Source organism: Mytilus trossulus, chromosome 3, assembly GCF_036588685.1.
Source record: "Mytilus trossulus isolate FHL-02 chromosome 3, PNRI_Mtr1.1.1.hap1, whole genome shotgun sequence".
In the NCBI taxonomy this organism is placed as follows: Eukaryota; Metazoa; Mollusca; class Bivalvia; order Mytilida; family Mytilidae; genus Mytilus; species Mytilus trossulus.
Window position 1 is genome coordinate 40,972,291 of NC_086375.1, and position 24,267 is coordinate 40,996,557.

A 24,267-nucleotide genomic window follows, 5' to 3' on the forward strand; every position below is an offset into this window, starting at 1 on the left:
CTAGTAATATGTCTCATCAAACCACTTAAAGAAAATTTGTATGCTCTTAACAACCAAAATTTTATTATCTAACTGTTTTGTAAATGTATTTTTATTCCCCAATGTATTGTTATTGCATGATATTTTACAGTTGCTTGATTGATTTGCAAAGATGGTAATGGATTATAAAACAATAACATAGCAATAATAAACCTAAAAGTTTAAGAGGGAATGTTTTTCATGTACAGATTTATAAACTGCATGAACTAAATACCCACATACTAATAATCAATTAAACAGACAACATTATGACAAAACAAAAAAATACGAACAGACAAACCAACGGTTCTTTAAACACTATTAAAAGAACTAAAGAATGGATAACTGGAACGTTACAAAAGCCACGGGAACTCGGCTGTTCCGGCAGATTTGGCTATTTCCGGCGTCACTTTAGGTGAGTATGCAACATGCACAAATTATAGGACAATAAAAGACAAGTTCAACTTACAGCAAGATAGAGAACAGCGCGTACAATTTTATCACACCGACATCCATACAACACACAACACTGAACAATAAAAAAAACTTGTATCTGCTGCATGTGGCACCAGTGGCCTTTAAAAAAATATTTTCTTCAGTTGTGAGTAAACCTGGCCTGTATAAGAGTGTAACTGACTTTAATCTTCTTTTTTCTTTTCTTTAGTCAATTTATAGTATGAATAATAAGAGATCAGGGGTTGAAGTCATAAAATTTTACTCAGTGCTTGCTTGGAGCACAAAAATCATGCTCCTCGAAACACCAAATCCTGTATTTTGATTGGTTGATTCTCAAGTCTGAGTAAAAAATCTTACTCGAAAGTTTAATGACCGTAAGGCCTGGTGTATAGGTCAATGAGACATAATCTCAACAGCGCAAAAACTAGACCACTTAGGTCAAACACTACTTAGTAATCAGTACCATACAATCTTATCGTGGTTACTGTAAGTAATTTGATATTGCTGATACTATAACCTAGCATAACTACTACTTTGGCTGGATAGATTTTTACTGTTTCAACATATTTAATTTGTTTGAACATGGTCTTTTCTTTTTTAACATTAGATAAAAACGTTTTAAAAGAGGGACGAAAGATACCAAAGGGACAGTCAAACTCATAAATCGAAAAACAAACTGACAACGCCATGGCTAAAAATGAAAAAGACAAACAGAACAACAATAGTACATATGACACAACATAAAAAAACTAAAGAATAAACAACACGAACCCCACCAAAAACTACAGGTGATATCAGGTGCTCCGGAAGGGTAAGCAGATCCTGCTCCACATGTGGCACCCGTCGTGTTGCTTATGTGATTACAAATCCGGTAAATAGTATAATTCGGTAGGTCATATTCATGAAAGTAAAGGGGATTGTAGTTGCGACGTAAGGAACATATCCGATATCATTTGTGAAACGGTTATACCATAACGGTCAACCAACTCGTGATGGCGTCCGTAAAATTTATGAAGGGATGATTTCAACTTCACCATTTGGAACTTGTAAGCAGCAACCCTCAATCAAGAAAATCATGATAGGAAATGCAAGCACGGGAATATCGTATCAATTGTGAGATATATACCCCGTATGCAGGTGCTGGTGGAATGTTGCTACTTAGAAATGGAAAGTTCACAATTGGAAAGCTGAAATCATCTCTTTTGTCGTAAAGTTTTGTTTTCAACCGACCCTCATTGTCAATTTCTAGATGTAAGTCAATATATGAAGCCGACTTAACTGTATCTGTAGTATCCTTTATCTCTAGTTCGATGGGATAGATGCGTTCTACATAGTCACCAAATTTTGAATTGTTTAGTGAAAGAACATCATCTATATAGCGGAAAGTAGAGTTAAAGGATATTGGTCACTTCTTATCTTTCTTCCTAAGAAGTGGCTACATGAAATCAGCCTCATAATGATAAAGAAACAAGTCGGCAAGTAGAGGTGCACAATTTGTTCCCATTGGAATACCGACAGTCTGTTGAAAAACACGTCCTCCAAACGTAACAGATATGTTGTCAATCAAGAAATCAAGCATCTTGATAATATCAGTTTCAGAGAATTTAAAATACGTAGAACTGAAGTATATGAAAAATATAGTATATACAACAACAAAAGAGTTCATCTATAAACGTCGTTATGGCAATATGCACTTTGCTCCAACATGATTCTTCTTTCCAGTTATTAATGAACTCACACAATAGTATTGAAATAAAAATATAAATATAAACATGCAGATGTTTTAAAGATTTCTTGTGATTGATTATTTAAAAGCATATATCTAAATCCAATCCTTAAGGAACGATCCGTCTTCAATTTCAGACGAGTTTGCATAAAAATAGTCTTTAATAAATTCAGTCATGTACACCTACATGATGTATGATCGAAACACTAATAAAAGATATGTCTAGAAATAAACTTTGTCCTCAACGCTTCAAAAGAATTATACGACAATAAGTGAAAGGAAAATTGTCTTTGTTTATTGTTCCTTACAATGAATGCCATCGTTATTGTTACTATTCTTGAAAATTGGCAATTGTTACAATTATAATTAAAAATTGCAATCCATCACTTTCCTTTATGCAAAAGGCAATGGCGAAAAATATATAAAAGATTAATTTTAAAGTATTGGCTTCATCTTAAAAGTGAAAGGTTTGCACTTAATTCAAAGTTACGCCGATCAGTCGTATCAATTTTTTTTAATTATTTAATCTGGGTACGTGTGTACGAAATGACAGGACCTGTGATTTTAGCATAAACGACATCGATTATTCTGAAGGAATAATGAATTCACTTTTATTTGTATCAAGAAACAACAAATCAAAGCAATGTGTTTTCCAGGTATGAATATAAGGTGAAATTGTCCTTAATGATTGTGGTTTATGTAAGTTCTAGAGCGCACAATAAATATACAATATATGTACGTTCTTGGAAAATATAAAAAAAATTGTATGAACTTTAGAAACAGGACGAAAAGCGAGGCTCTGTCGAGATTTTCTCCTTTTTCGTAGCGAGTACAAATAAATTTATATTTTTCGACAATGTACATATATTGTGTTTATCCTGCAATTACTCCTAACACTTGAAAATTTAGTTATTAAAGCCTAAATCATTGTCTTAATTTTCTTAAAGAAATCGACATAGTTGAAACGCGGATCGCGACGAGGACACCAAAATGAACTGATTTGGAATCAGAAATATTCATGTTATCGCTTGCTCAACATGGAAGTTGGATAACATGAGACTTTATTTGTACATGTACAAATACAGCAACATTTTATTTGTATACCTGCTATTTGTACACAAGTTGGCTAATTGTAGGATAAAAAGACGATATCGGCATTATTGCATGACGATAGTTACGTTTTATTTTAGTTGTAAAATGCACAATAAAGCATGATATCATCATAATTGTTACATAATTGAATTGTGGATGTAAAATGTACGACAAAAGCATGCTATGAGAATATCTATACTGCAACTACCTGTGTTTTTATTTCCTAAATATAGTAACATAGCTATATTTCGTACCATGTTAATTTCATCAAGGAACACTTTTTCCACAATAAGGGGTTCATTAAAAGGATGAAAATAAGTTTGACATTTGTGTTACGATTTGAAAAAACTATCAATGTATGAATTTACGTTGCAGTATAAAAACAATATTAGGTCAATGTCATAAAAAAAATTAACTTGTTTGTACTCGGCACACATTTGGGGAAGGGCTCGGTAACACCTCGCCCGTACGTCCCCAGTTTCTGAGCCTTATACAAAAAAGTTTATATTTTCCTGACATCATGATTGACGTTATAATTGTATATTTACGCGAAAAAACATTTCTTTGAATTGTGGTTGTAGAATGCACAACAAAAGCATGCTATCGGTATATTCACTCGAATTTATTGTTACATTGTGTTTTCTTTCTTAAATTACAAAAAAAGCATGCCTATTGGCATAATCACTCGAATTTATTGATAAATTTTATTTTGGTTATAAATGGGTGTGATAAAAGCATTTATCATATGTTTAGTAGTAAATACAGTAGTTTTGTATATGTGATAAATAGGCTGCTGTTTAATCCATATCGCACAACTTTGATGCGCACCCTTTATCGCATACCCTTTATCACACCCCTACCCTTTATCGCATACCCTTTATCGCACCCCTACCCTTTATCACACCCCTACTTTTTTTTTTCATAAAGTCCGTTTTAATTTTTTTTAGCTCCAGAAAAATTTTCCTCAAAATTTTATTCAATGACGTCATAGTTTGGTATGTGACGTCACGAACGTCGTTTTCACATTGTATGTGACGTCACGAACGTCAAGTGTTCATAGTTTTTGGCACACTAAACATTCTAAATGCAACTTTAAAAAACTTACAAAAATAAACAAAATATTTTTAAAACAACAGCACGCAAATTGTAAGGTAACCAAGGTGCTTCGGATTAGTAAATGAGCAGTTCTTTTAAGGGCTTTTGAAACAAGACACACGTAGAACTGAAGGTAACCCAGTGCTATGGATCAGAAAACAGTTCATATAATACTCTTCTGTTAAAACATATTATAAAGCGTATAATACATGGCAAAATCCGTATCACATGCCGTATCACCCTCGACCAATATCATCCCTCGGGCCTAAAGACCCTTGGGCTGATATTGATGTCTCGGGATGATACGACATATGATACGGATTTTGCCATGTATTATTCTCTATGCAGTCGGCATAATCATGCGAAATAAAGATATGTTCATAACAATAACTGTACTCAGAAACTAATTGCAAAATTAAAAAAAAATAATATTATCGATAAATTTAGCTGATTTAAAAAAAAAAAAGGAAAATAAGCTCTATGAGACTTAGAGTCCCTAATTTGTTACGTTGCACATTGGTTATAAAATGCACAATACATGCATGCTAAAATAAAATCCATTATTTTGTCCCTGCTATAGCAAAGCTCTCAATCTTTTAAACTTTCTGCTTTTACAGTTCCAATACAAGAAATGAAAATTCCTAAAGCAAGATATCGTTAAAAATAATTAGATATCCTGTATTAACTATAAGGTCAATTGCGTCCTAAATGATTGAAATCTACAATATTGTGTTAACTATAATATCTCGAGTGGAGTGTAACCCAAGTTAACGCCTTCATCGTTCTATTAAGTAAATTTAAACGTTTCCATATATATACTAGGAAGAAATGCAATAATTGACAAAAGCAGCATTTATTGCCAATGACTTCTATAATAAGCAATTTATACATCAGTTTATATTTGCATTGTGTTGGATTTTGTAATGATGACTCTACTCGTTGGTTTTTTTTAATTTTCCACCAATATTGGAAAAATCGTAATTAGAGGGAATTATTAGGAGTCAATTGTCCATTTCAATAATGCTATACATTTTGTTAACCATAAATTAATTACCATTTACCCTGATTATTTGTATTTATAAAACAGATTCGGGACAATTGGCGATAAAACAAATAATGATTTATAAAGAACAAACTCAGTAAGTTCTATAATAGATATATAACTGATGGTTCCATTCATACTACTAAAGAGTAAAGATGCCATAGAGATTCAACGTAACAACTTATGATAGATACTTTAACAATGCACAAACGAGACAACATTTTATCATGTTTTTCTATATGAGAAGGTCAAATTGCTGAGAGACCTCATTAAAAATTATTAAAATCTACACTTTTGAACTAACTACTAGTATAATTATAATATCTCGGTTTCAATTAAATACACCCAATCGGAAATAATAAGTATGCATGTATTAGATAACCTTGTTTATATTAGACAAAACTTCTAGGAATTTTGATCTAATGCTAATCAACTTCGTACTTTATTTTGGCCTTTTTAACTTTTTTATTCAATCGTCATGGATGAGTCTTTTGTAGAAGAAATGCGCGTCTGACGCAAATAACAAAGAAGTATTATCCTATCCTAGAATTTACACACTTTCATAAGTCTTATCCATTTTCTCTTTTTTAGACAAACAAATGATTTAAAAAACGTTAATTGTTTTGTTTACCTCTTTTCACTTGAAACTCGCATTGACATCGTCATTAAGGATGAACTCAAAATTTACATCAAGTTCGCGTGATCAAACACAGGCACTTGTTTCTATCCATTGGAAGAACCACTATCAACGTATATTTTACGAGAAGGTACCCAACTACTTTTTTTACCTTTCCGCTTAAAACCCTTATTTCTCTGTCAATTCAGTCTCAAATTTTTTGTAACATACACCATTCGATTCATGAAAAGTTTATCTTTCAGATGATATGCATTGTATTTGCCCTTAGAGTACCCCTTACCCCCAGTACACAAGATTTGTCAATAAATTTTCATGTGATCGTTTTTAGTCCTCCTACAAAATACAACTATTTCCGTTTTAGATAATTTGCATAAAACAGTAAAGGATAAGTCTAAAGAGTCACAAATGATTAATGTAAAGTCTAGAGAGTGAATGACCCTATGAACTATGAACCGACCAATCACAAGCGGTTTTAAATCTTTCTGCTTTAAACCGGTTGTTGTTGTATTTTGTAGGAGGACTAAAATGAGAATATGAAAATTTATTGACAAATCTTGTGTACTGGGGATAAGGGGTACTCTTAGGGTAAATACAATGCATATCATCTGAAAGATAAACTTTTCATGAATCGAATGGTGTATGTTACAAAACAATTAAGACTGGATTGACAGAGAAATAAGGGTTTTAAGCGGAGAGGTGAAAAAAGTAGTTGGGTACCTTCTCGTAAATATACGTTGATAGTGGTTCTTCCAATGGATAGAAACAAGTGCCTGTGTGATCAAAGCTTAACTGTAGACATTTTATGTTTTGATAATCACATATAACTTTGATATTCAGAGATAAATTTTCAGTTTTGCATTACATACCTTTAAACTGTTAAGCGGGGCGAGCTCTATGCTGGTATTTCAACGCATAAGCAGACGAGAAAAAACTTGGGTTTTTTACCTACAAGACTTTATAACTTGTTTATTATAAACATGTCTCAAATGATCTACTTGTAATACATAATTCTCAAATTGAATTAGGAATTTCCGAAATGCTTTCCATTACACATGTTATATCAATGTTTTAATATTTTATGTTCCGAGCATTTCTTATATTGGATTTAATTTCGAAGATAAGACATTTGAGACGAAAACCGTTAAAAATTGAACTAAAATGCCAAAATTGTGAGGATTTCAATAATATTAGCATGACTTGATGATGCTGGTACCCGATATATGTGCATTGTATTATCAAAGACAGCCCATATTTATGAAGCAGAAGCATTCTACTTTCCAGTATATAGCTAAAAGATTACATTTTCTCAATTCTGTAAAACTGCTATATTTTGAGGCAAAAAAGGGGTCTTACTGAACCTACTCCTTTGTATGAGTAGTTGGTTGGTGATATAGTCTGTTGTACTGTTCAAAGCTATTAGTGACACTTGCTATCTTTTATATGTTTTTACTCTAAAACGATATCGATTACTTTTACTAATAATGTTGGGTTTATTAAGCGAGTTCTTGTGAAGAGATTTCATTTGTTTATTTAGAATAATATAGTTTACAAAGAATTATTGTCTACATATCTGCAGGCATTGTTATAAATACCTATCATCTGATATTGCGTTGGATCTGTATAACATCTTTAATCTATGATTATAAGAATGATAAAACCATCAATTATCTATGATGATGATATTTCATAGTATAAGCTTCTAGTACTGTCCTTCAATTTACAAGTTGTTTTACCAATTCTAACGTTTTGTCCTGAAACCATTTAATAGACAGTTATCAGCGTAAATAGTCATCAATACCAGATTTACAATGGTTATATTATTGACTGAAGGGTTTTATTGACTCCTGATAGTTGTTTACCTCAAATTACGATGTGTACCAATATTGGCGGAAAACGCGGAAATTAAAAACAACGATAATAGTCAGCAATACGAGATCCACAAGAATGCGTATATGAACGGATGTATCAATAGACTACTTATAGAAGTCATTGCCAATAAATGCTGCGTTTTGGTCAGTTATAGCATTTCTTCCTATCATATATTTGGAAAACTATTATGACTTTTGAATACCGGTATAATACTGTTGCCTTTATTAATGTGTATAAAAAAGGTAGGTCCTTGGACGGCGTTAGTCGAATTTGCTGACACCAATATGTTACGGTTAAACAATGAAATAGATTTCAATCACTTAGGACGGTGTCTTTCAAAAAATTTGACCTTTTTTTCAGGAACAACATGATAGATACCGAATATCCAATTATTTTAATGACAACTTAGCGTAAATATTTATAATCGGAAACTGGTAAGGAAAACTATCAGCAAAACAGGATCTAAAGATACTGATATGACTTAAACCACCAATCGATTTTCTTGTAGTTTTAATTGCCCATTATTAACAACATTTGTCCAGCATTTCTTTATGTTATCTTACAAACTATTAAAGATAGACAGAAACTGTAAACATAACAAAGCGATAATAAATGCCCGTTTGCCAATGAAATATTATGACCAATACCGTACAATAAATAATTGTTTAAGATAAAGCTAATTAAGGATGATTTTGATGAACTTTTTGTGTTAGACTGAAACAATAAAGTGAACTTGGTACATCAATCTAAATGATAAACATATATATTACGATCTTGGTACTGGAGAAATTGTAATTCATTGAGCTTGATTTTGATTTAAAGCACTCGAAAACCGGTATATTTCAAAAGAGATAATTGATCTCCGAAAAAAAAATTGATGGCCAGAAAAAAAAACCATCCAAATTGGATAGTTTTCCGGTTAAGCAGTTCAAGCTTCTTGGAGCATCTTTTTTACAGGCGAATGCGTCTGCCTAGTAAATTAACGGCAAATTTAAAAGACAGAAAAATGTGGTAAAGTGTGTTCATTTAAATTATTTTTAATTAAGCTTTAAGATATTTATTTTTTTTGTACAAAATAAGATTATCTTTTAGAATTTCAATCGTGCTTTTCAATATGCTTGACAAGTATAATCAACATCGTCGATTAACTGTATTTAAAATGTCTATTAATTCCAGCATCAAACTCATTAAGACATTCTTCATATCTGTCCCTTTAACTACTTCATTACGTTTAGAAATATCTAAGATCTGAGGCATATGATTTGGTGAATTACTTACGGAATGACTGACCATCTTTATCAGACGGTCTTTCTATTCATCGAAAATCTAAATCCAACAGTAAAAGCCAAGTCTATTACAGACTTATTGTTGATGAGGAAAAATTAAACTGGATAAGATAATTCCATTTTTGAATATTCATCTATTTTCTTGAGTGATAATCTGTTTGGCTGTGTGGTTCTGTAGTTTTTGTACATTTTGAAGTATAACTCTTGGTTAAAACAAGACATATTTTATTTAAGCATAAATATGTTTTGGATATTTACTGTAATGTACGATACCATTTCTTTTTTTATGAATCGCGACAAAACGATGCTTTACACGTGTCTATTAAAATTTCTAGATATCGTATGCAGCAATTGTTTATTAGAAAATCTAGATTTTTGATGCACAATCAGTACGATATACGCAAAATACATGCTATATAAATGTTTCGTGCAGTGAAATTGTTTTGAACTTTAATTATCAGTTATAATACAAAATTACAATAAAAAATGACAAAAATTCTAAGAATTGAATGTTATTTGTTCTTCCCATTCAATATGTTCGCAATTACTTCATAACGTTTAGAATTAATTGAGATCTGAGGCATCAGACAGTATAATATTCATTCACCGTAATCTAAAGCTAAAGTTAAAATTCCGTAGTCAAAGCATAATATTTCATATATATTGTTGCTAAGGAAAACGCAACCCGGACAAGATAAATATCCACTTTTGAATATTCATCCTTTTCTTGCGTGATAAAGTCTGTTTGGTTGCGTAATTCCAAAGATTTTAACATTTTGAAATATCTGGGTTCAAAATATTTATGAAAAAGACGTTTTTCATATTTAAGCATTAATTATACTATTATTGAATATTGACTGCATTGTAGGATAAATGTCTTTTTTAAATCCCCAAAACATATTTTACTTGTGTTATAATAAAATCTAGATTTCGTGTGTATCATTTAAATCACACCCACATGCTTAATGCATGCTGTATTTGATTGTTTCGTTTAAATAGATTAACTAAATGCTTGGACAAAATGTAGCAAGGACATGTATTCATCTTCAGATATTACTGAAAAAACAAATAGGGAGAAATGTGTGTTCTTTCCATCACTAAAGTTTAAACATTTTGGTTTGTTTCTTTCAGAGACCAAAGTTACTGTTTTGTCCTAGAAATGCGACATGTGGTGATATATTTTTCCAAAGAAGATTGCTCAAAGACGGCACAAGACGACCAGAAAACCGCCATATAACAAACTGTATATGTCCTGGTACTGAGGGCTGTAATTTTGATGATGATCACACGATCTTCCAAAGTACAACACACAGGTAAAACAGGATTTCTAAGATTATAAATAGCAAAACGAATTCTATTTCAAAACAGACTAAATAAATAAAACTAAACACGTTTAAAAAAAAATACTTTGTTCACATTCAGGCACATCATAGCTGTCTTTGTTCTTCTAAAGGATAAATAATCCTCAAAGGATTCTCAGGGGAATTACAGGCATGCGTAGAAGAGGAACTGCCGGTTCTATTACAATCAATTACCTGCCATTTAATTAATACAAATGAAGGATAGAGATAAACATCTTAACATGTAAGTCAATAATGTTTATTAATTATTATTAACTAATTAGTTCTGTTATTAGTAACATAACACTCAGTAATAAGCTTATTCTTTAAATGAAATAATGCATTTAATTAATTACTCCCATAATACATAATAATGACGTCATAGGATATCACCATGAGTATCCTTTCCCATAGGTTCAACATGTTCAAAAAGTCGCGATAACAGATAATTCCCTAACAACTAAAACTTTGTCATGATGTAGACAGGTTTTTTTTATCATTTTAGTTTGTGTTTCGTTGTATTTTTCTTTTATTACTTACAGATACATGGAAACTTATTATAGTTAAAATTATCATTTATTTTTATTATATAAGTCTTCATCTCGAAATTTTGTAATGAATTATCTTAAGATTTAGTAACAATCTATTGAAGATCTTAAATGTAACTATGTTTTATATATGTTGTGTCGTTGTTCTCCTCTCATATTTAATGCGTTTCCCTCAGTTTTAGTTTGTTACCTCGACTTTGTTTTTTGTCCATGGATTTATGAGTTTTGAACAGCGGTATACTACTGTTGCCTTTATTTATCCACCAACCCTATACGAGTCCTTGGAATCATACACATATATAAGTGATAGCATTAGAGTTGTATTAAGTCAAACATAAGAGAATCCAGGTGCGTGATCATGATAAGCATTTTCTGCTCTGCATTATTCACACGTAATATGATGTCATAAGTGAACGGAGGGACCAGCTGAAAAACAATGGGGCATCGCATGTCATAAATCGGGGGGAAATGTACTAAAACACTGACGAGTTACACTGATAGTCTTACATAATAGAATCATAGACGATAAACGGTTTTATACAAAAGTGTAAGTCGGTTTATTGTATGACATCGTTAAGTTTTATCACAAAAGATTATTTTGTATTGTAGAAATCCTTTGTCATAAATGTTTTTCATAGTCGAACGAGCTTTATTGACAATTTCAGCCTATTTGAATAATATCTTAATTAAAGTGAATCCTATGTATTAGTTCAACAAATCCCGTTGCAAGAATGGAGATATTTTATGGTAGAAATAATTCCAACATTACATGTCGTCAGACAGCATAAAATCTTATCAGTTTCCCAGTCGGTGCCATGAATAACCGTGATGACGTCTGTCAGAAGCAAATGACAAAGCGCAAATATGGAGATAGTCTTTTACGTTTCATTTAGAAAATATATTAAAAATGACAAGTCAAAAATTTGAATGACGGTCTATATATAATGGTTATAATCTCTTCAAGGCTGAAAAACATTATGTGTCTTTCATAAACATATTGTGATGCATTCGATGGTGAGTAATGACCGTATATTTTAAGGAATATTGTTTAACGCCTTATTAGTATTTGTTGACAGATATCGACTAAAATATATTCAAGATGTTAATTCTATTAAACACTTGCAACGTGGTGTGGGGATCGTTAAATCTAGCGAGTTATTTAATACCTTCTTTTTCTTAGTACTTATGTGTTGCTTGTGTTGGCCTTCCTTCTGTTTTTATTCAAGTGCCACACATTTAGGTCTTATTAAGTCGAATCTTACGTCTTGAGTACTTAAGTCTTTGGGAAAAAAATATTTATTCAAAATCATTTCACCTTCGTTATTGTACCAGAGTTACGTTTTTTAACTACCTTATTTACACTTATCTATTATTTTTACGATTTTGTCGATTTTGTATGTATGGGTGCACTTATCCATATTACAGGTAATTCTTACCCTTAAAAGCACCCTCCTTTATTCGCTTGTTAATTTGACAATATTGTGGATTATCATTGTCTTTTTTCTTCTTTCAAGCTATGGTGTTTATCTTAATTAGTGAAAATTATACAATGCAAAGAGATACCAAGATGCAAAACATAACTTTGCATTTTGGTATCTCTTTGCATTGTATAATTTTAACTATTCTTGTAAAGTGAAATAAACTATAACGTTACCAAGTCAGGAATATGGCATCAAACAGTTCGTTTATATATATGTTGGCGTTTGTTTCTGTTGAGAATTTGATGAGACTGTTATTAAAGTGAGAGGGTTAGCGCTATAGAACCAGGTTTAATCCACCATTTTCTACATTTGAAAATGCCTGTACCAAGTCAGGAATATGACAGTTCTTGTCCATTCGTTTTTGATGCGTTTTGTTTTTTGATTTTGCCATGTGATTATGGACTTTCCAAATTGATTTTCCTCTGAGTTCAGTATTTTTGTGATTTTACTTTTTTTTGCACTTCAGTGTTCCTGTTTTTTCTCTGTTTTCCTCTTTTTGTTGATGTGTAGCCCTTGGTTTAAGCGAGTAACCCAAATGTTTGTTTATCTCAATCGATTTATGTCTTTTGATCATAGATATACTACTGTTGCCTTTATTCGGCAAAGCATGCTGAATTGAAATATTTTGCGTAATCGTTTAACATTTAAAACAACTATTAATTTTGGTATTTGTTTTCAGAGAAGCTCTTTGTGCACCAGTTAGCTCATACAAAACCTGCAGACCAGGACAAACAGCCCGACAATTACGTATGAACTCTGATAATTTAGATGGGCAGTCATATTTTGAGGTATATTCTATTTATTTTATGTTAGAAAATGTGTTTTACTGGTATTTGAAAATATTCGTCTCATATATAATAAGCTGACAAGAATTGCATACGTAACGAAGAGTTTTAATAATCTTTTAGCTCACAAAAATATAGTATAACCCTAATTACACTAGTCCTGATAGCCTAATAACGTATTTATATTTACATAGAAGTATTACCATTTATCAGGTTCTAGCAATTACACCAGAAAAAGATTGGATATAATAGCTATGCATATTGTCCTACGAAAGTAGTGATAATGTATCAGTGTGATGACAGAAATTGGGCCAATGAAGATTAATTCTAAATCTAGAACTATGAAACATAGTCATTTAAAAGTGTAACTGCACTTGGAAATTTTTAATTATAACAGTAATATTTCGGTTTATAAAATAAAATTGCTCATTTTAGAATCCGATAAAAGATAAACGAATTATTTATTATTTCTATATATGTGGATTGAGTGCAGTTGTCTCGTTTACGAGTAACTACGTCTAATACGTAACGTCAATAACTTATGGCATAATTGTTAATTATCTATGTTTTCTTACTTGACCTACAGTCAATTAATGCAGTATTTATCTCATGTACAAATGGGTAATTGGCAGGAATGAAACTGCTATCACAATATTTGTTTACAATTAATAGAGGGTTTGATAACCGTTATTTGCGTTGTAACGTTGATTGCAAAGAGAATTATGACCCAAAAGTTCAACGAATAACGTTAAAAACAGTTTAATTTTTTTATATACACTATTTTTTTCGAGCACCAAATAACAGAATGCGTTGTCCCCATATTCTGTTAATTTCGGTTTCTTGCATCATTGATAAAGAAAAGTATATCATTGATCTTGTAAGCGACGAGTATTTAAAAATCATTTCTTGAGAGTTACCCACCGATCGAACATTTTGTTTTTTATTCTTTTTTGAATAAGTGTATATTTTTTATTTATTTATTGTTTTGTACAATCTGAACACACCAGGAAGGAAAGATCAGATGTGATCTTACCATGACTTCAAAAACATGAGACCTTACTGACTTGCAAATCAAAATCCATGTGCGTCAATACTTATATATACTTTAAAACACGGATGTATGATTTTTGTTTTATCGCACTTTTTGAAAATCTTACAATATCGACGATGCTTGGTCAATATCTTCACGTATTTAAAAGAATGAAATTTTTACAGTAGCGATCTTCCTTTATCATTGATGGAACAAAATGTAAACAATATATTGATAAGCATACTAGTGCATTTTTATAATGAATCTTTAAAAATGTATTTTGATGTAAAGGACATCACATTTGTTATAACCGTCATCAAATTTGTCAATTTCGTCCTCAATTTTCGTCTCTATAGTGTAAGAAACGTATAAAATACAAGACGGATTTCTGATTCTTGAATTAGGCTCGAAAATAATATTTGATTGGTTAAAGATGATACATGAAAATTTAATTAAAAGATTGAAAATTTCTAGAATCCGGAAAGGAATCAATACAATCGAAGAAAGCTGACCTATGAAAAGTAAAGTGCAGAAAGCTGTAATCTATAATTATACAGTCCATTGATCAGTCGTTAACGTCAATCCGAAAACATGTGAAGATGAAACGATATAAAAGAGGATTTCTAAACATACCAATCTGAAAAAAACGATAGACATTTTTTTTCAATTATAAGATTGTATTTTTCTTTTAAATGGGAAGAGTTATCTGTTCAACATCAGGTTATAATTGAACTGATGTTGTTTCTGATGATAGGTTATACTTTTAACATTCGTTGACCATTTAAGGTTAATTATGGTGAGCTTGTCTTCAATAGCTGCGAATACTCGATGATTTTGGACCATTAGTTTTGTTTGGCCTTGATATCTATCTAATTATTTTTTTTATATTCTGATATCTGTGTTGCATTTTATTTCGTGCACCTTACAACAACTGATCTAGATTATGACAAAACAAAATAGTTCAGTTTTAAAAACAATTTGTAGAACCTCGCAACGTGTATATGTGCCTGTTTCAAGTTTGAAACATGTTAGTGGGTACCTTTATCTTTCTGGCTTTTTGTTATATGAAGAATCTTGGTTTGTTTTATAAAGTGTACTCATATATATCTAATTGTATTCGATAGATTGTTAAAACATAACATAAGATCAAGCTCTCGTAACTTTCAATTACCTTTGTCAATACGTCTTAATTTGCCGTAAACCCATAGATTCTCAAGTGTATAGACGTAGGCACCGTTATTTCAACAACTTACAGTGTAAGGTTTGATTTGCCTCACACTTTCAATATGTTTAACTTCTTTCACAGCGGTTCTTTACTGTAAAGACACATCCGTCAATGTTGTACATGAAGATTTGTCAAGTTACACTGACAAATAGTGTAATCTACCAAAAGGATTCGCTGATAGCATATTGTAATCTTCTAAGTAAACTCTATTTAAAGTAAGGGAAGGAATTGTACCTGCTGTTATATAGTTTTTCATCGCTTAAGAACATCGGATCGAATGCGATTATTAATAGTCAATGCACCACCTGCATATCAACGACAACTAATAGACCATTAAGCCCCAAATTCAATATTGTCGTAAATGTTTGTACTGATGTAAATGATAAATGGATTTATTTTGCGAGCATTATAAACGGAATTGCTAAACCATCACAGTTTTAATTGTATACCTTTCGTACACAAGTCTCAGTTTCTATCAAGTCTTCTTAATTCTGCAAAAAAGGTATAGTTTGTTGATCAGACTATAATGAAAATTGTTTTTAAACTGAAAATTAAAAATTAAAAAGTGCATTTTAGTTAAAACATTTGTTTTGTAAACCTAAATGTTGTTATTCCCCAACAGGTTTTTTTGTAATTATTTTATTTTTGATGATGAAACATGTGAAATTACATACTACAGTATTCGATACACATTTGAAAAATAAAGTAATACTTGATAAATCAATTAAGTCATATGGATATAATACGATATAGATATAAATATAACAAAAAGATATTCCCCGATAGTTGACCTCTCCAAATGACCGTATCATTATCAAAACGTAGCTCAAAATTCATATATTTTATATAAATAAGTATATATAAATAAGTAATGTTATTTTGATCCATATTATATTTAGATTCTGTGTACATGTCCGAGACATTTCAACCCAGTAGAAGGAAGAGGAAGAATAGGAAAATCAACATACGAAACATATCCAACCAGATTCGATTCTTCAGACTATGCCCAAGTTCGACCGTACAGATGTTCAGGTATGAGAGAAGAGTTCCTTGAGGAGCTTGAAGGACTCGACACCTACTAACAACCTACTAATATACATGAATCAGGTAATTTAGTGCCATGACTATGAATAGTTTTTTTTACCTTTACCATTAATTAATGAGCACCATTTTATCATTGTTATCTTATGTAAGTTTTTCTTGCTGGAAATCATTTGCCAAGACGTTTTTATAACTTCTGGTAGATTTTAGTTTAAAATGAAAAATGACAACTGGTTAAGCCACAAATGAATGTTTTGAGGTCGAGAACCTCAGATATCTTTCTATTGTTACATACTGTATTTTTATCTTTTGGTTTTAGTTTTGGTGTCGTTGATTTCCTGTCTTATTGGTATTAACCTCATATTCTCTTTCGTTATTTTTAACTGCAAAAAAAGCATTTAATATTGATTAGAATCCAGTAAACGAATAAAAAAAGGATATTAACCGTTTCTTCAAAAATATATATTAAGTCATGATAGGTGTTTATTCATTAATAATAGTCCAGTCAAACTAATACTAATGTTTGAACATCAAACTAATTTCAACAGAAAACGTTTTGGCTCTAATCTATAGCATTAAGCCCCAAAAATACACAGAAAAAAGACTGGACTATATAAGTATATTACAGTAAAACAAGTCTTTTCATTGCTGTATTTTAGCGGTTAAAGTCCCTGAAATTTAGACTCATTGTTTTGAGCTAGTTGATTGTTAGAAGTATAAACAAGGTATATGGGATCAGTTGTTTTAATTAGTAAATTAAGTTTAACTTACCGAGTGTGTCCTATTACCAGTTGTACATGTATACTGTACACCTTATTTTCGCGACCTTCGCGAGTAGAAAACAAACGCAAATATAAATCGTCTCGAAAATGTAAAACTTAGATTATTCCTTATTCAAGTAAATTTGAAATCGTGAAATTAGGTCGAAACGAAAAGGCATAGAAAGGGTCAATCGCAAAAGTATCCACAAAACTAAGTTGGTTTACAGTATCACAATACGTTTTCCATGTCGACATATCCGGTCTAGCTGCGGTTACATCAGTGTTTGTACCTTGTATACTTTTAATGTAATTATGTGATTTGAACATCGATATACTATGTTAAACTCTAATTTGGATCATCGTTTCTGAAGTTTTGGCTATCAATGCACCTCTTATTTGAATTTTATTTGGCCTACAAACGATTTCGAACGAGCCCCGCTTGTTAGTATTTTATTGAGGAAACGCGCATCTGCCCTTTCATACGCCTGAAATATTCCATCTAAAACAAGGAATAGATAGGCATCAGATATAGAAGAGTCTTACCTTTTGATAAACTTCAATAACACATTAATCTGATTACAATTATTATTATTAGTTAAACTATGTAACAGGTTTATCATTCCAAAGATAATTAAAAGAAATGATTAAGTACAAAAAGAAGTGCAGTTTTCAAATCAGAGATATTTCACAGCCATATAAAATTATAATATCTTGCAAAGATAATTTCAATACGAAGTTGCTAAGAGTGCCAGAAAAAGAAACGTCATTAGTCCAAGAAAGACAGACAAAACTTTCGTAAGAAAAACAACAACAAGAAACAAGCAGCAGTCTCTAAGGAAACACAAGACAGAAACATAAAAAAATGACCACCATGAGCAACTTCTAAAACTGGTTGAAATAAACCCTCAATACTTTTTGCAAAAACTTCGACAACTACATGCAACATATTGATCCGTACGAGTACGAAGTTCTGCACCAATGATACAACCGGCATGCTGCACACGACTAATAAACATCCATTGATAAGTTTGATTAGATGCAATTGTGAGCTTGTGCAGTTTGGCGGGGCTCCGGATACGGACCCGCAATCAAAGTATGCATAATAAAATGGAGAATGGAAATTGGGAATGTGTCAAAGAGACAACAACCCGACCATAGAAAAAACAACAGCAGAAGGGCACCAACAGGTCTTCAATGTAGCGAGAAATTCCAGCACCCGGAGGCGTATGTCTTTTATCTTATTAACATATAAGGTTTTACTATATGATGAATGACTCGTCGGAATGATAAAAGGAAGCATTTAAATATTTTAAATTGACAAATATGAATTTTAACGTTTTGGTATATATATTAAAAAAAAAGTTTTAAAACATTAAAATACAGTCTTTATATATTTGTTTTGTAGTTAAATTGCACAATTTTCGTTATGTAACGAAATATCTTTGGTTAAGCATGTTATGTCAGACTTAAGCTACTAGTATGCAAAAATGATAACAAAATTTATTTCACAATTTGAAAATTGGATGCACTTTTTTGCACTATAATAGTATAATTATGTTAAACTTTATGTTATGAAGGTCGGATAAGTGATAACATCAGTAATTGGGCAAAAATATGCACCTAATCTGTAGGTTTTACAGTTTCAAATTATCACAAATTACCATTATAATGAATTTAAATAATTAGATTATCTTTAAATTACCTGATAAGTTTTGTGCTGTGGTTGACATTGAGAAAAGAATACAGACGTTCGTGTAAAAAATTTACTCATATAAAAAGATGTTAATACTTTACAATTTCAAAACTAATGCCTGTCCTTCTAGTCCGTCATCGTTTACTTTTTTATATTGATTAATTTTCATTTTAGATTTATCTTCTGCTAGGACATAAAAGGTTTAAAAAATCCTATTTATAATTTATTGCCCGAGACATTTTTCCTGATATCTTAGGTATGATAAGTTCGACCAGCTTCAGTGGTGATGGATCAATCCATGAAAATTATTATAGGTCAAACAAAGGACAGATTCAATATTGTATAAACCTTGGTTTTTAGAAAGAAAAATGGAAGGCGTTTGATAAACACCGCAGGAACCATTATTTTATTTTCCAATACAAAATTTTATGAACTAAAAATGTAAAGACAGCATGTTTAATGTTTATTATGGAAATATCCAAGCAGTTGCTGGAGGCCAGATTCTTTTTAAATTTGTCTTCATTGAGGACCAAAACTTGGAGATAAATAATATGCGAAAACTCTTTATCTTGATGTTTTCTTATATAAACTAAGGACACTTTCGCCAGAGAGATTTTGTTACCTCAGTAGTTTCGGATAGAGCTTTTTTGTAGGGGAGGGAATAGTTTGTTAGATTGAACATACGTGATTTTTATTAAACTTATTACATCATATACTTGCTTATAATAGTGCATAACAGTATTAAAACATTTCCTATGGTATTTCTACGATAAAAACAATAATGGTGGGATCTCTTCAATTGTGTATCTGCCTGTATTTTATTCAATATCATTAAGGAAATGCTAGATATTTAGACATAAAAGTCGTTGACCTCCGCCTTGCTTAAGGTATTCTCCATACAAAATTGTAATTATTTTACTTGCTATTATCTATGAATAACAAAACTCATCAGCGTTACCAGTTACTGCATATTATGTCTACAAAGCTCGCGTGAAACCTAAATTCCGGAATGTTTTTGCCATATTCAGCTAAGAGTATCCATTTTGGGGTTAGAAAGTCCTTTAATAGTACTTTATAATGAAACATTCAATATTTTGTTAATAATTGATTTATAAATATGACTATATCAATGCTAGTTCATGTCAACACAGAAGATATAAATAATCATCCGACACTACTTTATAATATACATTCAATCAACTTTTGTATTTCCTTAATAGAAAATTTGAAGAAAAGGTCGATGTTGTCAAACGGATACTGTCATACTGACCGCATTTCTATTAGTTGTGGTGTTCCTAGTATGGTTGATTACTCTCCCACTCCACATCAACCACGAAATTAATAATTATTGCACATTTAAAGTATTGTATGTCACTAGGACATCTTTATAGGGAATTTCTAGAATTACTATATAACTTAATAAGTTAAAAACTAAAATGGACGACGACATTACCCTGATGTAGAAATTATACTATAATTAATTTGTTATAACTCTCATGTGAATTTCTTCTCTGAGTTACATACGAAAATATGATAAAGGAATTAAAATATAGATGATATACTGCCAAACATTAAAACTACTATAATGTTATCAGACGGAATTCGAAAATAAGCGAAACATCGAATTTATCTTATAACTTTCGACATTTGGAAATAAACGAACTTAAGGGGGTAGACCTTGGTTCAGGGAGATAACTCTTTAAATCAGTTATGCGTTTGTAAAAGTCAAGTATCATCAATGTATTTTTAAGCATTTACCTGAAACAGATTGGAAATAATCTATGTAACGTAGAAGCTTAGAATATATTTATGAAAATGGTTGACACAAACGTACTGATGATTTTAAGAGTTATTTCCCTTAATCTAGGTCTACCTCCTTAAAGCAAGTTATATTTGGAAATAAACTCATCATATATACCAGGATTAAAATTGTGTATGTTCCGTTATGTTGAACGCTTTGTAGGATCATCGATACGATGATTTATCATTTAAAACAAAACGCGAGACGATATTTCTTCAATATATTTTAAATTGCCCAAAAAATATATAATATCGTCAAATAGATTTATTTGGTTATATGAAAGAGGGACGAAAGATACCAAAGAGACAGTCAAACTCGTAAATCTAAAACAAACTGACAACGCCATGGCTAAAAATGAAAAAGACAAACAGAAAAACAATAGTACACATGACACAACATAGAAAACTAAAGAATAAACAACACGAACCCCACCAAAACCTAGGGGTGATCTCAGGTGCTCCGGAAGGGTAAGCAGATCCTGCTCCACATGCGGCACCCGTCGTGTTGCTTATGTGATTACAAATCCGGTAAATAGTCTTATTCGGTAGGTCAAATTCATGAAAGGGAAGGGGATTGAAAGGCATTTTCCATAGGTAAATGGTCTATAACGATAACCATTATATCAACAGTATAGAAGGGACAGATTTTGTCTGACATAAACCTTACATCTTTAGTTTATATATTCAAGTGGTGTCACCCTAATTACTTAAGACGTGGTTAATTGATATTGGAAATTTGGAGGAAATAAATATACGAAATGAAATGTCTATACCGGGCAACAATAAAGTATCGAAATTATTGTAAAATTAGGTTATTTTTTAATAACTACGGACCAAAATTAAAATGCTTCTGTTGCTCAAAGAAAGAAAATCAACATTCGGACGCCCCCGTCATTTCTTCAAACCTAAATCATTGTTGTTTTTAAATTATGTTTTTCCTTTTTTCAGGACGAAGACCAGGCAGAAGAAACAGACAAAACAACAATCGAAATAGAAATAGACAAAATAGACGTTCGCGATCATAGATTTAATTGCATTCATATATATCATATGTTTCTAATTAGTTTATCAACTTTTTATATTGTTTAAAGCATATCAAATTGATCTAACAATCACAATTATTTCAGTCCATTTAATAGCACAATAATGAGCATTTTTTCTTACTTCCTATAAAGGATATCGTTCCATTTGTAAGTCAAATTATTATCGCATTTCATACCCTTCATTGAAGTGAAACATGTAACTTTTTTGTCTTGTTTTAGTATAAACCTTTTTCTGTAAAAAAAAATATATTTAAGTACCAAACATATGTTTCCTAAAACCTGCATCGCCAACTAATGAAACAACGCATTAGATTGTTTTGCGTGCGCACACTTTTACCTTTCTTAAATTATAGGTTTTTATGGACAATTTTATTCTATTTTTCCTTTTTTTTTTTTAGATATAGTCAACAATTAAAATACATATGTCAGTCATAGTTAAAGTGTGCAGAAACAGTTTATTTGCTTATTCACATTTTTTGCTTTCATTACCATATTTTCACCTTGTAAGATACATAAATGCTGTTGAGATTGTAAAATGTTTCTTTGTTACTAACTGTCAATCGTCACTAATACCGACTCAGAATCTTCTTCTGGAAAATAAAATTCCTACTCATGGTTCGACCTTATATTGTTTATTATTATTCAATCAGTCTATTTGATTGGTATTCAACCCATGATCATATCAATTGAGATAATTGTGTTTCCTATTCGTGACACATTTATTTCATTGCATCCATGCACTTTTCTATCTCTCTGCTTTCATATGCAGACTTTTTTGTATGATGTAACATATTTTGATAACAAAACTTTTTTGCCGTGATTGAAAACGAATACTGCAAAAATTTCTGGTTTTATATAGAAAATCCTTCATGTTTCAACATTTGTTAGCTACATGTTCCACAAAACAAGCATGCTTTAGAAAGAATATTTAGTTTTAAACCTTTCTAAGTTTTGTTCACTTATTCCATTTTATGTTCAATTATTATGACAGAAGGTTAACAAAACACGTGCAGTTTTAGTTTCTAGTATCGTATGTTTCCATATATTCATCTTTTTTTTATTTGATATGATAGAACGAAACATTAAATATATTGTGAATTTGAGTACAGTAGAAGGTATCTTGGTAGGTACCAGGCTTATAATTTAATAAGCCAGACCCGCGATTACACAGTGACGCTCAGATCAAAATAGTTAAAAAGCCAAACAAGTTCAAAGTTGAAGAGCTTGAGGAACAAAAATTCCCAAAAGTTGTTTAATAGGAACAAACATACATACATAGATATTAATGAACTAAAAAATACACAGTACAAAATTTGGAGAAAAAATACAGTTTGATGAAATTTTATAAATATGCCTGCTTGAAAAGATATGTCAGTCGAATTGTCCTAACATGTTTCCAAAAAGGTAGGATGTAGATAGTTCGGAAATTAAGTATGTAATTGAATGACGTCGAATTTATTTGGTCAATTTAAAAACAAATCATAATTTAGCTAAATGCATTGTTTGATCCTTCGAAATAATAAGGTTTTCTTCCCTAGAAATTCATTAACTGTATTCGGCAAAACTTATTTGAATTTTTGGTCCTCAGTGCTCATCTTCATACTTTTTTTTGGCCTTTTTATTATTTTTTGTATGAAGCGTTACTGGTGAGTCTTTTGCTGACAATATGCGCAGGGCGAACAAACTGTTAATCTTTGAAAGAGGGGCGAAAGATACTAGAAGAAAAGTCATACTCATGAATCGAAAATATCTTACAACACTTGTTACGGCCAGAAATCGCCTTTAAATTGTAGCCAACAAAAGACACAAATCAATAGTAAAATTTAACAATATTTATTATACAAAAGTTTACAAGAAGTATTTTACAAATATAACTGTTAACTTAACTGTCAAAATATGAGTCCACTCTTTTATCTGTATCCGGAAATCTTTCGGAATCCAATCTGAATATTATGTTCACTACTAAGGTCACAATCTAGTATGATGTTGTATGTAGAATAAAAGTGTCAATCCAAATGCTGTGAATACTAATGTCTATCAATGTCTATGTCCAAGTTTAATTATGAGAGTTTAACTTTAGTGTCTGTATATATATAGTTGTGACGGATTATTCTAGAACACGCTAGAACGGAACATTGTGGAAAATCCTGGAAAGTTACAACGGAAGTTTCTGGAATAACGTAGAAGTTTAAATTACGCATCTTTTATAAGGATTATTCTAGAAAGTTCTAATCATTCTGTGATTGTTCCAGTGATTCCTAAACTGCACAGTTATAAGATTATTTGGTAAACAACTATC

At 31.1% G+C, this 24,267-nt stretch overlaps 1 protein-coding gene across 2 annotated transcripts in view; it reads left to right on the forward strand.

The window, feature by feature from the left end:
- The window catches only part of LOC134711478 (uncharacterized), a 28,697-nt gene extending 6,111 nt beyond the window's left edge, over positions 1 to 22,586 (forward strand). The window contains exons 2-5 of one of the 2 annotated variants that reach the window (XM_063572083.1): positions 10,353 to 10,534; positions 13,270 to 13,378; positions 16,530 to 16,662; positions 21,874 to 22,586. In XM_063572083.1, coding sequence (XP_063428153.1) covers positions 10,353 to 10,534; positions 13,270 to 13,378; positions 16,530 to 16,662; positions 21,874 to 21,950 — 501 coding nt within the window. In that variant the 3' untranslated portion in view covers positions 21,951 to 22,586. Of the gene's footprint in view, positions 1 to 10,352; positions 10,535 to 13,269; positions 13,379 to 16,529; positions 16,738 to 21,873 lie in introns of both variants that reach the window. The other variant, XM_063572084.1, reaches the window with a different exon arrangement.
- The last annotated feature ends 1,681 nt before the right edge of the window (positions 22,587 to 24,267 follow it).